General features: G+C 43.2%; 1 protein-coding gene across 7 annotated transcripts in view; it reads right to left on the bottom strand.

Annotated features, from left to right (window-relative positions):
* Window positions 1–3,474: 3,474 nt before the first annotated feature.
* Window positions 3,475–16,154, bottom strand: part of GABRA5 (gamma-aminobutyric acid type A receptor subunit alpha5) — a 72,081-nt gene continuing 59,401 nt past the window's right edge. For all 7 annotated transcript variants that reach the window (XM_070497039.1, XM_014851373.3, XM_014851372.3 and 4 more), the window contains 4 exons: window positions 13,155–13,298; window positions 10,322–10,474; window positions 7,428–7,639; window positions 3,475–4,486 (listed from right to left, as the gene is read on the bottom strand). In XM_070497039.1, the coding sequence (XP_070353140.1) occupies window positions 4,184–4,486; window positions 7,428–7,639; window positions 10,322–10,474; window positions 13,155–13,298 (812 nt within the window). In that variant the 3' untranslated portion in view covers window positions 3,475–4,183. The remainder of the gene's footprint in view (window positions 4,487–7,427; window positions 7,640–10,321; window positions 10,475–13,154; window positions 13,299–16,154) is intronic.

Genomic DNA, 16,154 nt, shown 5'->3' with positions numbered 1-16,154 from the left:
TTACATACATATTTCTGTATATTTCAAAGTATTTTCCTTATTTCATAAACTCTTAATGAAATATTTTCTTTGAGTGGGATACAACCACCCCTACCCAAAGAGATTTCATCACATTCAGTCCACCCACTTTCTACTGTCCATTTCCTCCATCAGTTCACATTCACTGAGCACCTGTCACTGGCCTGCATAGTGCAGGCTGCTAGGGAGACAGTGGTAGCAACACGAAGAATGTAGAATAAATTGGACATAAATTAGTATGTTAAGTCAATTAGAGCTCATTTCAAATTTTCCTTTCTAAGGTTGTTCATTACAAAATATAGTATCTAATCTTTGGTTTTATTTGTCTTTCAATTTGAACTTAGAAAAGCTAAGGAAGCCCATTTCTTCAGACTATCTTATTAGGGAAATTCTAAGCAGTAAATATTTTTGAATCACAAGTTTCTGAAGAACCCATGCTCATTTCAAAATAGGCTACAGAACACATGAGTTTGGGGTTGAGATTGTCTATTGAAAATGACAGTGAGAAACAGATAATCATGCAAATCGTTGATGAAATGAACCTTTTAGTACACTTGAAAAGCACTACCTTATATCACTGCAAACCTGGCAAGTAATTGAAATGATCAGAGCAATTCATATTCAAATACTCACCATGTTTGCTCATGACATTGATTGTTCCAGATGTGCTAGAATTGTAAAAAAGACATTAAGACTAATTCTTAAATATTTAAAATACTGTTTTCAGTGAGAGAACTATGGCATTTCCAATTTTCAAAAAGAAATAGTTCTTTTTGATGTGAAGCTAGTTCTCACAATCGAGGCTAATGTTGATTGAAGATTGGATGTCATCACTGTAGTTCTGCTTTCCCCTTGAGGTAGGCCCCACCCAACACAGTAACCGTCATCATTTACATTGGTGCTTTGGAAGGAGCAATCACATCAAGACACTTGGCTCTAGTCAATCAGTGCTTCTCTCTCTCCCCTCCCTACATTTTACCTCCCTGCATTCTCCCTCTCTTCTTCCCTCCCTCTCTCTCTTTCAGATGGGGATGGGTGATGGAGGGTGCTACCTGACAGGTCCATTGTATCAAGAGGAGTTTCTAAAATCACAGAAGCACAGAATTTTTATATAAGAAGGAACAGACTTAAAGGTCGTGTTTTCAGTGCAAAAACATTCTCTAGGGCATTCTTAATAGATATCATTCAACCAGGGCTTGAAGCAAGATTTTCCATTTTAGGTTACATTTTCGTTCTAAATCAACTTCCACCTGGAAGTAGTTGCATGTTGTTGTGAACCCAGAGTTAGAAACTATGAGAACTGAAATCTAGGCCTGCATTTTCTCCTAACGCATGATATGATTTGAGCCAATGGATTAACCTCTTTGGGTTTCAGTATCCCTGTTTATAACATAGAGATTTTCATTTACTGTACCTATTTCCCATAACTTGCTCCATAAGAGACACAGAGCACTATTTCTAAGGCATTAACCTCAAAAATAGGTTAGAAGACTTACAACCTCCCTGTCAATCTTCAGTAGAGAGGGTTTACTGTACCATTTTAACTTTGACAGTTACTCTAGAAGCATTTGAACCCAATTATTGTACACAAGTGTTTAGGCCAACTTTAGCCAAAGCCTGCCCTACATAGACACATAGATTCCTGAGAAATACAGAAGTAATACTGATTGCTGTCTTATTAGAATATTCTGTATTTCTATTTATGGTGATATCAAATGAGATACATTTAAATACTCTGGTTCTAAAAATAGGGCACTGTAATTTATAATTATTTTCAAAAAAATTTATTTCTTGGCTTGTTATCGTTTTTCCCAAGGTGATTCTTTATTATGTCCTTGTTAAAAATAACAAACACTGAAATATCTACAATACAAATTCAGAGAGCAGAAAACTAATGAGATCTTTTTCACTGCATATTCATCAGATTTAAGACTGAGCAGCATGCGAATGCAGTAGGCTTACTTTAAACTGGAATTTACCCAGCAGAGCTCCTAGGGTTTTCTGTAACAAAGGCTGGAACTTGTCAGGAAAACTATTTCACCTGATATGGAAGACATCATTCTCCATTAGGATTGAGATGTTTAAAGTGAGTGAGTGTATGTGTAGCCATTTAGACCTCATTTATAGTATATTTTTATCCAAACTACAACGCAAAGTTAAACTGTAAGTATGATATAGGGTAAATGTAACTAAACAGTAAATTAAAACAGAAGCTTTTTATTGAGCCTTGGGTTTGACTTTTCTTTTGGCAGATTTTATGCTGTGATATAATGGAAAGCACACACATTATTCTACAAATATAGCATCATTTGTAATAGAGAAATTCTTCTTGTGTGAAGATGTAAGAGCATCCTTTTTGTTGACCTTTACCCTCCTATTTGTGAGACCCTGGAACCAGGCGTAGAAGGGGCAATGGAATCTCTGCATATTTAATGAACTGGGGATGCCAAAAATTGGGCACCTGCCTTTTTGAAGAACATAGTAGTTCTATGGCTCTCTCCCACTACTCTGATAATATATGATAACTTACCTTGAATCCTATGAAAAGGTTTCTCAGGATAAATACTTGGAGTTTTCACTGAATGGATGCTGTGGGCATTTGCAAGGTTTTTCAATGTGAAAGACACTGCCGAATATCTGCCTATGCATGTGTCCATGGCCATAGCTATGTCTATGTCTACCAAACACGAAGTGGATGGGTTTTAAATAACTGTGTACCATTAACTAATAAATTAGGCAGCCCTGACTTTGATACCATTTGCTAAGAGTCATATTCGCCTTTTATAATTTCAAGTGAATCACAGAGGAGGTAGAAAGTGTTCCTTTCAGTAAGTAGATGGTCCAAATGCAGTACTTTTCATCACTGTTCACAAACTGCAAAAGGAAGGCATGGAGCAAGAACTGAGCAGTCACCTTGTGCATAGCAAGCACTCACCTTGGGAACACCCCCAGGTAGGGTTCTATCAAGTAGAGACCCACTGTACTGTGAAGATGTATGTGATGAGAAAGAACTTCTGGTTTTACCTATTTACCTTTACTGTGGTTGAAATCAGCCTTATCTCTACATCCTACTCCAGGGAATTAGATTGGAACAGAAGTGAACTGCCAAGTAAAAGGTTTTTCTCCAAGCAATTTCATGATGAATTTCCTTTATGTCGCCTTTTGGAAATGAGTCCACCAATATATGAAATTTTTTTCAAAAATGACTTTTATCCACAAGATCAGTTCATTTTTTTATTTTTCAGTGAACAACAAAGGTTCATATACAAAAACTAACAGAGCAATAAGTCAATCATGAAATACATACAAGGAAATAAAAAGGAAAATAACTCACAGTTTCTCGCCACTCAAGCACAACATACTGGCTGCAGTGAGAGCTGGTCAATGTTTCAGACAGTGAACACAAAGGCCAAATGCCAAGACTGTCATCACACCACTTTCTGTTTTAACATCTCCTTTTCTTTCTTGGTCATTGTTCAGTTAGTGGGGGGAGTTGGGCGGGGGGAAAGAAGTTTATTTTAAGCAGTTGAATTTTTCCTTGGGCAAATATTTTGTCTGTTAATCTAACATATTATATATTCCTGTTATTAAATCTGTCCACATAGATGTTTGCCTATTCTATTTTATAATGTAAGATCATGCAGTACTTTCTAATTTCAGAACAGTAAGAATTATCAAAGGCAATTAATTTTGTACATAAATGCGCAGTTTCCTTCTTAATGAAAAATATGCTCTTTGTGATCTTTGTTTCTTGAGAGAGTTGGTCAAGTAATAATCATGGAGCATTTCCTAAAATATTTATTTGCTGGGAAAATTTGTATGAAATGACACTTGAAATATAAAAAACATTGTTAGGTAACACTTGGAACAGTTAAAAATATACTTGTTTGTAAACTATCAATGTAAGATACTGAGCATCTGAGTGTCAGAGCCATTGTCTCCTGTTTTTCTAGAAAGTTGTTTGCTTTGTTTACCAATGTCACATCTTTGAAACATCTAACGTTATATATAGAAACATCAAGGCAATATTATTTGTACATATTATTAAACATGCAAAAATTTCCTGAAAGATAGCCCAAATATGGAAAGTTCCTCTACGCTCCACCTCTCCTCGGTACCATTCCACTGGGAGTATGGCTCTCTTGGAATGTGGGAGTGTGGTGGGCTATTTTGGAGAGGCAGCCCCTTTAATTACTGGCTCCCTATTCAAATATGTTGCCCAGTAAACTAAGTTGAAGGTGCCAAACAAGACTGGGAATACAATTCGGGACATTTTGTCGATCTTGCTGATGCTGTTGTAAGTCTTTTTGTTTTCAGAAGTCTTCTCTTCAGAAGGTTTTACTGAGACTGAAGATGCATTCAAAGTCCCTGCCGGGGTCTGTTCTTTTGGGATGTTGGGGGCGTGGGTCATCTTCCCAGTAGTATAAGCATTTGTTGACTTATTTAGTATGAGTTCTCGCTCCTTTTTCTGCAAAACATAATAAGAATGTAAGGGCATGCCATTTGCAGGTAATTTTAGCTCACTTCTAAAGGTTCTAAAGGTGTGTTCTCAAAAGAGAGACAGAGAAACATCAGCTTAGCTCTGGCCAAGGGCAGTCCTCCACAGACTTCTAAGCCTATAACCTCACATGGCCAGTTTTAGATATAAAACTCCCCAACAGACAAAGTAATTTATGGTGGAAAAACTTGGAATAGTTGTTAACTTTGTTGAAGCAGGGATGGGAACTGACTGGGAAGTGGCAATGGTGAACTACCTGGAGTGCTGGCGATGTTCTCTATCTTGATAAGGATTTGGGTTACACAGGTGAACATGTTCATTAGACACAGTAAATGTACCCTTAGTATCTGTGCATTTCGTGCTATGTAAATTTTGCTTTGTAAGAATCAAACAGTAAACAAAAAGTGAACTCTAGTTAATTATATGCAGGCTCAAATATTTAGTGGAAAATGTACTGTCATCTGAAATTTACTCTGAATGCATCAAAAAATAAGATGGATTTACAGATGGATTGAGTGTGGGTGGATGGATGGATAGATGCATAGATAGAGATGACACAAGCATAACAAATGTTAATTATAGACAGATTTTCATTGTAAAATTCTTTAAACATTGCTATGTGTTTGAAAATTTGTGTAATAAAATGTTGAAAAAAACTCTATTCCATTACCAAAGTAAAATATAGTATCATTAAATAAAATATGGAAAACAGAAGAGAGTAAAGAAAGAAAATATATCACTGTATCAAAAAAAGGTATCTGCACCCCCATATTCACTGCAGCATTATTCACAACAGCCAAGACAGGGAAATAACCTAAGTGTCCATCAGCAAATAAATGGGTAAAGAAAATAGGGTTTGTACATACATAATGGAATATTATACAACCATAAAAAGAAGGAAATCCTGCCATTTGTGACAACACGAATGGACCCTTAAGGCATTACGCTAAATGAAATAAGTCAGACAGAGAAAAACAAATACTGTGTGATCTCATTTATATGTGGAATCTGAAAATAAAAGCAATACCAAAACTCACAGATACAGAAAAGAGAATGGTGGTTGCCAGAAGTGGGGGGTGGGGTATGAGAGAAATGGATGAAGGTGGTCAAAAGGTACAAACTTCCAGTTCTAAGATAAGAAAGTCCTGAGGATGTAATGTACAGCATGGTGACTACAGTTTATATATATGTACATATATATACACACACATATGTATATATATATACATATATATATATATATATCATATCTATGGGAAGTAGTAATAACAGTGGGGCTGAGTGTGAACATGATAGCTGACCATGATGACGAGCCCATCTGACATTTTAGGGCTCTCTATTGAGCCCAGGGTTTCACCCTCCTCCTGGACTCACAGTCATGGGCCTGATGGCCTCAATTTCTGCAACAGAGACCCATCTGCTCTCCCACTACAGACCTGGCTATCATCAGTCTACCATCACATGGCCATCCAAGACCTAGTCCCTTAGCAAAGATTAACCTCTCAACAACACAACTGCTGGGTGTTGGGAAGCCCCCTCTCCTCAGACTCTATTCTTGCTCCTCCCCCCCACAAACATCCTTCATGGCCCCATCTGTTGGCATAATCAAGCCCAGGCGCTTCTGTCAAGAACTCCTATAGTCTGAGGATACCCTGCCTCTACAGATGTTTTCCCAGCTCCCCACCAATGGTCCACTGCAGTCAGCTCACTCCTGTTCAACCACCCCGACCCCTCAAAACACACCCACTCTTGAGGTTTCTACTTGTCAAGACCCTCTCCTCCCTCCCCTTCTCCTCAAGAGGGCCCAGAATGGGTTCTGCTAGACCTTTCTCCAAGTGAGTAAGCTGGACTTGGAAGTGGGTCTTCCATGACTGAACTTGGGCATGGAAGCAGAGTCACGGTGCTTGGAGGTGGCAAGAATCAGGTGGGCCAGATCAAGTCAGAACCTCTGACTTTTCATAAGAAAGGAAACAGCAGTATTAAATGCAAAAAGCAAGCATGAGGCCATGGATGAGACAGAGCTGAGAGCCCTCAACGGAAATGGAGTGTCTTGGGTTGCCGTTACTGGTCTGTGGCCCTGCTTAGGTCAGGACATATAACTCCAGACTTCCGTAATGCCTTATAGCACTCCCTTCATGCTGATTTTTCAAAGGACAAATTAAGTTTTACCTTCAAGTCTAAACTGATAACTCTGGCCTGCTCTTCTCTCAGAGCAAAGGATTTGTTTATTTGTTTCATGCATGGTATAATGAGCAGTTTATCACGTGATGTTTTATTTTCTATTCCACGTATGTTATTCTCATCTCCTCAAGGACATAGTTCATCTTGGAATGTTTTGCAACCTTTTTTCTTCAAATATTTCTTAGATTTAGTCACTAATCACCCTCTAAATACTCACTAATTTAATTGCTTGGAACAGAGTAATGCTTCCAGAATAACTCATGTGAGTTATTTAAACAAGCCAGCTCATCTTGCCAATGGAACTGGGTCTGTTTTGTTCATGTGCTGCTTCCAATAAGTCACTTCCTCTCTTCCTGACCTTAAAGCCACCTTGCAAAAGGGACACTACATGATGAAGTGGCAAAAGAGCAAGCAGAAGAATGGGCTGTACAATTCAAAACTGGACAAGTAGTCCCTGAACAGACAGGAGGTACTTTAGCAAAAATAATAGGCCTGAATATAAACAAGCACATTCACGTGACATCAGACCTTTCACTTGAATGAAGCTGGTGATTCAAAATAAAGTGGTTATGAGTAAGACTTTGTAAGGACCTTGAACATAAGGGAAGGGATCATTTTGGGGGGAGAGAGGAGAAACACCCTGCCTTATATTTGGACATAGAATCAGGCACATTTTCTCAGAAATGAGAATCTGGAAGAATGAAATAAGGAGAGAAAATGAAGTCAGTACCTTGACCTTAGCTGCTTCCGAGGCTTTTTTGCCATCCCAGGCCCAACCTCTCTTTGTGAAATAGTTGACTGTGGCAAACTCGATCAGCGCAGAGAACACAAAAGCGTAGCACACGGCTATGAACCAGTCCATGGCTGTCGCATAAGCCACTTTGGGCAGAGAGTTCCGGGCACTGATGCTGAGGGTCGTCATGGTCAGCACTGTGGTCACCCCTGGGTTGTCAGTGATGGGGGTGAGAGGGGAATGGAAACAGGGGTCAGTACCAGCACCCAGACCCCAGTATGACACCCCTGAACATGACAGACAAAGACAGAGAAGGAACTGGTCACTTTTATTCCCAGCCCGGTGGACCCCTCTCTCTACACTTTTCATAACACTTAACATGTTCATAGCATTTAAAATATGCTTATTTTATTTATCTTGTTGATTGTCTCCTTCTTCTAGAATATAAACTCAAGAGCACAGGGATGTGGGTCTAATTTATACGCATCCCCTAACTATGTCCCCACTGCCCTGAACAAGCCCAGCAAACACCCGGCGCTCAACACAGATGTGTCAAGTGAATGGTATTTCTTTGTGGTTGAGAGGCAATATCCAATTGAGAAAGGGCAATGACATTCAGGCAGCATTTAGTGAAGAGCTTCACAAAGATTTCTGTGCACCTTCAAAGCAGTGGGCTCGAAGCAAATCAGTGACACAGACTTTCTCAACCTGCAGACTTATAGGAGCCGGGGTGCAATAGAAGCAGCAGGTCTGAATCTGGGTCTTGGCACTTCACTCCCTCCAAGAGGAATCAATGTCCCCATGAGGCTGCTATGTAAGGTGCCTGTGGCCATCTACCTTGCCTTTTGGGAAACTTTGCAGAGACTATCCAGCAAGGCTGGATCCCTTAAAGGGGACCTTCTCTAGGACTGGCAGATTATGATGACATACAGGACACTGGCTAAGTACAGATTCTGATCTAAGCTACATTCTGGATGGTGTCATTATCCCCATTTTACAGGTGAGGAGCTTAAAGACTTAAATATAGTTAGCAATGTACCCAAATTCACCAGCTGGCAAGTGAGAACCCATATCCGGCCCAAGTCTTCTGGACCCTATAGCCCACATGGCTTCCACATACTCTGCGCCTTCTTTCTTACCATGTTTTGTCTGCACGGGGCTGCACCTGTGTGCGTGGGGTGTGAGTGCAGTGCACCTGTATGGGTTGAATTGTGACCCTTCAAATTCATATGCTGAAGTCCTAACCTCAGAACCTCTGAATGTGACCTTACTTGAAAATACAGCCTTTACAGAAGAAATCAAGCTAAAATGAGGGCCTTAGGGTGGGCCCTAATCCAATATGACTAGTGTCTCAGACCCACACAGGGAGAACCCCACATGAAGATTAGATTTATGCTGCCACAAGCCAAGGAACCACCAGAAGCTAGGAGAGAGACCTGGAACAGATTCTTCCCTCACAGCCCTCAGAAGGAACCAGCTCTGCTGACACCTTGATTTTAGACTTGTAGCCTCCAGAACTGTGAGATAATTAATGCTGTTGTTTAGGCCCCCCTGAGCTCTGTTGTGCCCACCCTAGGAAACCCATACAGCACCAAAAGACTGTAATGTAGCTAGTGGTCATAGCAGCTTAGTTTTCATCCAAAGTCATTTTTCAAAGGTATTTATAAATATTCATTGAACATGGTACCATGCATGAGATTAATGCTTAATGAGAAATCACTAGGTATCTTTGATTTTTCTTAGAAATCCAGTTAATCATTGTGCTGGGGGAAAGTGTTCTGTGCATGACCATGAACAGGCTTCTTGTGTCTTCTTGGGTCCTTTAACATCCTGGACATGCACTGGGAATCTTCAAGAGGAAACAGATAGTAATATGCAGCATTTTCCAAACTAAATTTTTTTCTCTGCCTGCCTACTAATATTCCCCGAAAGAGCTGAGAGACTGCCTGGCCACAAGCCAACATTCACACCTCCTGAAAACATTCCTGAAGCTAAATCTAGTGAGGCAAGCAAAGCTGAGGATGTAGTTAGAGCTAGAGAGATCGTCCCACAGGAACAATCCTGGGCCACTCCCTGGAAACTCCCCACCCTCTGGCTCTCTGGCATCCGCCACACTACAGGAACATTAACATAAAATGCAGGCCACAGTTTCCTTCTTTGGAAGGGAAAGTGTAATAGTAAGAGCTGAGGAGAGAATTGCACTTTACAGTTTAGAATCATCCATCATCACAACTGACTTGCAAAACTATCTTTAGTATCGCTACTCGAATTTGACAAAATGAGCTTCAACGTAGGAATCAACACTGACTATGTGCGCTGTGCCAGGGTATCTCCTAAATAAAGCTAAACTTAATTTATGTCTCAGGGAAGTCAAATTATGTAGTTCTAGATTCTTTTCATATATGTTTGATATCATATATCCATATGTATCTTATATATGTGTATATATACATATATATGATATCATATATACAGTTTATTACTATCATATCACATATGACCTATCGATTACCACTTGGGGCTTAATTTTAAAGCTGCATGCACATTTCAAAGGAAACTGCCTGATAAAGTACAAAGTAGTTCTTTAAGAGAACTGTGAAAATACTGTAGCAAAATCACAAGACAGACAATTTCAAACTTCAAAAAAAGGCTACCAGCGAAAGGCTTTTCAAAACAGAAACAATGATCAAGTAGACCATGCATTATTCCCCAGCCCTTGTTCATAGAGCAATCCTAAATCCTAATCATTAACACTGAATTCGTAACTAATTGGTCCCTTGCTTTTGTGGGTCACAGAATAAAGGCAGTGCCAGGAGTTCAGGGGCTTTTGTTTGGGGATGGCTGGAAGCAGTCACAAAACACCAGTCCTGGCCTGGCTTGGGGACACTCACCAAACACTGTCCTGGCTGGGACGGATTCTCGGTTCAGCCAAAAGGACACCTGAGACAAGATCACAGTCATGATGCAGGGAAGGTAGGTCTGGATGACGAAGTACCCAATCTTCCTCTTTAGATGGAAATGAGCCGTCATGATTGTATATTCACCTGCACATAGGAAATCAATGCAGTCAGCCACCTAAAGTCCTTCACTCCTGCCCTGTGGCTCCTGCCCCTTGGTCAGAGGTGGTCAGGGAGCCTCACTTCTCTCCACCTTCCTGTTGGACAAGTATTTATTTGTATTGTTTGGGCGACAGAGAGGACGGAGGATGCATGGATTTCTTAACAGTCATTTTATAGTAAGTCTTTTGACCCCCAGCCTCTGAAGAGTCTTTGCTGGCAGATGCCTTTCCTCGGTCAAATCAGATTTGTGTGTTTCCTAATCCCTGCTCACAATCTGTGCTACTCTCCACCCTCCCCCTTGCTGCTACTGCCATCAGGATTTCAGGATTTAGCCTCTCTAGATATAACTCAACATCACAGAGCCCTGTTGTGCATGGAGGGTTTTCTCCCTATTTCCCAACCAGGGTTGGCTCAAAGGAGCTGGGGGCAACCACTCCTCCACAGGCTCCCTGCTCACTTGCCAGGCCTAAGAGGAGAGTGAGGAATAGCAGCTTCAGGAGCCACAGGTCCTGGCAACTCATCTTTTCCGCCACCCTCCAAGGACATAGGTGGCATTTCCTTGGCAATGCCCCAGTGCCTTCTCTGGATCTGCCTGGCTGTGTGGGAGGTGAGCGGGGACCTCCCATTATTTGCTGAGAACGATGCTGCCCTGATGGTGAACTGGTAAGGAGCTGGGGCAGGCTGCCATGGGAGGGTGTGGGAAGGGGTGTGAAACTGAGAGTCACCATTGCTACCTGAATTTGCATCTCCCTGGGGAGATGAGAAGGATGCCTTGAGGAGCAGAGGCAGAGTTCAGGTGATCTGAGCACAAGAGTTCTTTGGCTGAATTGCAAAGAGTAGATGGTGTGGCCAGGGAACTGTGAACAGAGGCTTGGGGCCTCCACTAAAACATACCCCAGGTGGGGCCAACTATTAATACAGGTGTGGTCTGCCAGCTGCTTAGGCAAAGTGTTGGGACCTTTGCAACTGATAACAGGGCTCAGATGCTTGCTGTTGGATTTGAACCCCAGAGCGCAGTAGGGCAAGCTGTGGATGTGTCCCTCTGTGACTTTTCTCATGGCACACTGTTTCTCAGACATGGAACGAACCACTAATATCACATGTGGTCAAAGGAGACCAACTTTCTCAGCAGTAGATGCAGACACACCTTCCCCATAGCCCCAGGCAAGTGAGACCTGGTGAGAGGGCCCAGCAGGCTTTACCACAGCAGAAAGAAACAGGGACAGAGAGCATGGGAGTAAGAGAGATTTAGTAGCAAAGACTGGCTCTTTGTAACGATCTACTTTTGCCTTTCCTAACACCTGAAGAGAATTGCCTTTCTGTTTCTTTGCAGTAGGGTTTCAAATTACTCTCCTACTTTTAATTCTTTTTTGTTGTTGCTGTTCTTTTGTTTTTGTTTTATTTTTGAGTTGAGGGTAGCAATATCAGACAATGTTAAAGAAAAAAAAATAAAGACCATCTTTCTAGAATGCAAATAGAGGAAGAAAGCTCATTTATAAAATTTTAAAGAACTATATGAAACAACTCCAAACAGTAGCACCCTTCATTAACATCACAATTCTTTAACCAAAATTTCCGCATTGCCATCTTTTAACTTGTTCCCATAAAATAGGGTCTATTTCCTCTTCTTTTCCCTTTAACTTGGCGACCGCAGGTGAAGCCGCCATCCTCCCAGTCCTGCCAGGCTCTCTCTCCTCTCCCCAGGAAGTCCAGTACGCTGCCTGCTGGCAGGCACTGAGCACCTGTGCAGGGGAGACATGTACTGAAAGTCCTCGTGCTTCCTGCCAGCTCCAAGGGCTGACAAAACAGACAAAGAGGGATGCTGATCAGGGGCTCCCCTGAGGGTATCTTCTGGGGATTCGAACTCATGCTGCAATCAGGGCTCACTCCATCCCTGTTATGCTTTTCTCCCCTGCCATGTGGAGACTCTCTCGAGCCATGAAGTCCCCTCTCCTGCTCACAGCCATGACTCGTGACAGTGACCACTAGAGCTGGACCTCCCGTGGCTGGAGGCGTCTGAGGACACACTTTGCAGGCTGAGGAAGGGGAATGGATTTTGTTTCTTTGGACATGCTGCCCATTTTGCACCAGGTGAAGCCAGGCTGGTACTGCCCCTGTGGGGCTCAGGCCAGCTCCATGCATATGGAAGTGAGAGCACTTGCTTTCTTCTTGGTAAGGGCTCAGCTATTTCTATGCTGCTAGGTTGTGCTTTCCAAAATTTAACCCCAGGGAAATCTTCTCTGAGATGTTCAAAGCATGAGGTAGAGGGGCAGGTAAATGGGAGTATCTGCAGGAAGCCATCTACCTTCCCTGCAGAGACTGATGTCTGTGTGCTCAGTGCTCCAGCAGGGCTGTGTTACATAACCAGGTTCATGCGGCCTCTGGGCAGGGCCTTTGGTCACCAGGGCTGGCTCACATGGGGGCAAATGCACCGCAGATTAATGCCCGGCATGGCCCTTAATGCTGCAGGCCCCAGCAGCTGGTGCCTCCCAGTGCAGCTGCAGGGAGGGGAGCCTAACGTGGAGGGTTCCTTGATGCCAGCACTGCACAACAGCTGTGCCCCAGATGGAAAGGAGAGTGCAGTTGGACAGGGTGAGGTGTGCTAGGGTGGTCCTCCAGTGTGGCATCTCCCAGAGTGTGGCATCCTGTGTGCGCCGGGTCTCACCTGTGCTGGTACTGATGTTCTCGGTGCCCACTGTCTGCCCTATCAGGTGATACTGGTTCAGCCTGGAGCCGTCTTCTGCCACCACCACTGACTTGGTGGTACCATTGGTCCAAACATAGACGACTTCAGAATTAGGGTACGCATCTGAATGGGGGGCAGAAAGCGGTATAAACATGGAATCATTTACAGCCTGATACAACCAAGGATGTTTATAAAAGAAGCAAGAGAGATGATCAGAAAGTCAAATTTAAACAACCTAAAGAGTGTACAGGATTGTCAGACCAGGGCAGAGGCCACTGCAGTTCAGGTCCTGCCCATTTCAAAGGTCTGAATGCTCAGAAACCAGTTCCCAGCACTTCCTGATATGTATTTTCTCTTCAGGGTGCATTATCGCACAGGCTCTGAGACCACAATACTGGGGCTTCCCAGCTCTTTGGCCTTGGGCAAGTCCCTTATGCTCTGTGCTTCAGTTCTTCCATCTGTAGAATGGGGTAGTAACAGCACCTACTTCTTAGGGCTCCTGCTATCATGACGTGACCTCCATGATGACATGATGTGTACAGCGCTTAGAGCAGCACCTTGCTGCGTTGATTCCTATAAAGGTTCCACTTTGCAACAGCCACTTGTCCTGCTGTCCCATGCTGTCCTGGTGGGAGGATGTCCTAGGCAGGATCTTTGCCCTCTGGTGTCACACTTGCGAATGTTATGCCTATGAATGTTACATTACATGACAAAAGGCACAGTGCAGATGAAATTAAAGCTATGGGCCTTAAAATCAGAAGATTATCCTGGATTATCCCAGTGGGCCCAGTACAATCACTTGAGCCATTAAAAAAAGAGAACTTTCTCCAGTGGGAGGTAGAGACACCCAGCTCAGAGATATCTGAAGCACAAATAAAGGACTTGACTTGCCATTGCTGGCTTTGCAGATGGAGGAAGGGGGCCACGAGCCAAGGAGAGAGGGGAGAATGGCGTCCAGGTGACAGCTAGCAAGGAAACAGGGACCTCAACCCTTCAGTCACATGGAACTGAGTCCTGCCAGCAACCTAAATGAGCCTAGAAGTGGACTCACCCCTAGAGCCTCCAGAAAGGAACACAATTCTGCCAACACCATGATTCTGGTCTTGTGAGACCCAGAGCAGAGACATCAGGCAAACCCCCTGTGTTGTGACCTAGAGAACTATAAGATAATAAAGGCGTCTTTTTATTTTTAAATTTTTTCCAGCTTTATTGACATATAATTGACATGTAACATTGTGTAAATTTAAGGTGTATAATGTAATGATTTGATATATGTACATACAGTGAAAGGACTACCACAATAAGATTAGTTAATAAATTTGTTTTAAACTGCTAAGTTTATGCTAATTTGTCATGGCAGCAATAGAAAACTAGAACAGGTAGATGGAGAACAAACAGACAGAAGTGTCTCTCCTGGAGGAGGGAGATAAATATCATATGTAAAATATGAAATATGTGAGGTGGTGGTAAATGCAATAGAGAAATACAAGCTATGAAGCAAGAGGATGAAGCAAATGGAGTAGTCTGAGAAGGCCTGACTTAGGAGATGCAAGGGATGTGCAGGAGCTGGCCATGTGGCTCTTAGGAGGAAGAACATCCCAGCAAAGGGTGCTGCATGTGCAAGGGTCGTGAGGCAGGCCCGTGCCTGCAATGCCCTAGGAGAAGCCAGGTGGGCAGTGTGGCTGGACGGAGAAGAAGGCAGAGGGCAGAGGGAAAAAACAGATAAAACAGGGCCTCAAGGCCATTTTAAGGCCTTTGATTTTTACTCTGAGCTAGCCAAGAAGACACTGGGAGTTTAAGCAAATAAGTGACATATTCTAATTTATGCTTTAGAAGGATCCCTCTGGCTAAGATGAGAGAATAGAACGTAGGTGGGAAAGGGAAAACAAAACAAGAGACTACTTAGGGCAATATTAAAATAATCCAGGTGAAAGAAGATAGTGGTTGGAAGTGGAGAAAAGAGGAAAAATTAGGGATACATTTTAAAGGAAAAGCTCATCCAATTGGCTATTGAATTGGGTGTGAGCTGTGAGAGGAAGAAGACGGCCAGGCTGACATCTGGACAGGTCATTTGCACTTACTAGGATGGCAAAAATTCTGGAAGGACCTGGCTTCTGGTGAAAGAGCAGCAGTTCAGGTGCTGATGTGTCGGAGTAGAGAGGCCTCCCAAGGGTCTACTTGGGGATGCTGAACAGACAGTTGGCTATATAAGTCAGTAGTGCACAGGAATAGTCCCGGAAGAGGATGTGACTTCTTGAGTCACCAGCATACAGATGTCAGCTGAAGCACAGTTGGTGACATCATCTGGGGAGTGGGTGTTGGTGGAGGAAAGAAGAGAGTGGAGGCTGATTTCCTAAGTGCTGCAGGGTCCAAAGTTGGAGAAGGTGGGGAGGGAACAGTAGAGCCACCCGAGCAGCGGCCACTGTGGTGGGAGGGCATAGAGAATGTGCTATCCCGGAGGACTGTGCCACAAGTTTCAGATGATGGCTGAGGAGAGGCCATGGGACCAAGCAGGATCTGCCACCAAGGCAAGCGGGTTCTGTAGAGTGGTGAGGCCAAAACTCAGTTTGCTTTAAGGAACCGGCAGACTCATCTGCTGGAGTTGTGTTGAGGCTCCTGAAGGTAAACCAGCACACCGGCTCAGAGTCCAGCCTGGGAATCTACACGGACACCACATCTAGCACTTGGACACCTTCCAAACAAGTCGGTATGCTTCCCTCCCAGCTACCTAGGCAGATCACAACCCCAACTCCAGACTGAATAGAACTGGGCACCCTCCCAGGTGAGAAATCTGCAGACGTCTCAGGACACAGGGATGAGCTGCCGAGATCTGCAGCCAGTGCTGGCAGGGAAGGCATCTGTAAGCACACAGCATGAGACTCTCCAGCAGGTGGGGCTGGCCCCCTGCACTGTGAATGAGCCCCTGGAACAGCCATTCTGTTAGGTCTTACAAGCAAAACTGTGCTCGGATTGGAGGTT

Source organism: Equus asinus, chromosome 2 (assembly GCF_041296235.1).
Source record: "Equus asinus isolate D_3611 breed Donkey chromosome 2, EquAss-T2T_v2, whole genome shotgun sequence".
Lineage (NCBI taxonomy): Eukaryota > Metazoa > Chordata > Mammalia > Perissodactyla > Equidae > Equus > Equus asinus.
Note: the sequence above shows the minus strand (reverse complement) of the source record. Positions and strands in the feature narration are given on the sequence as shown.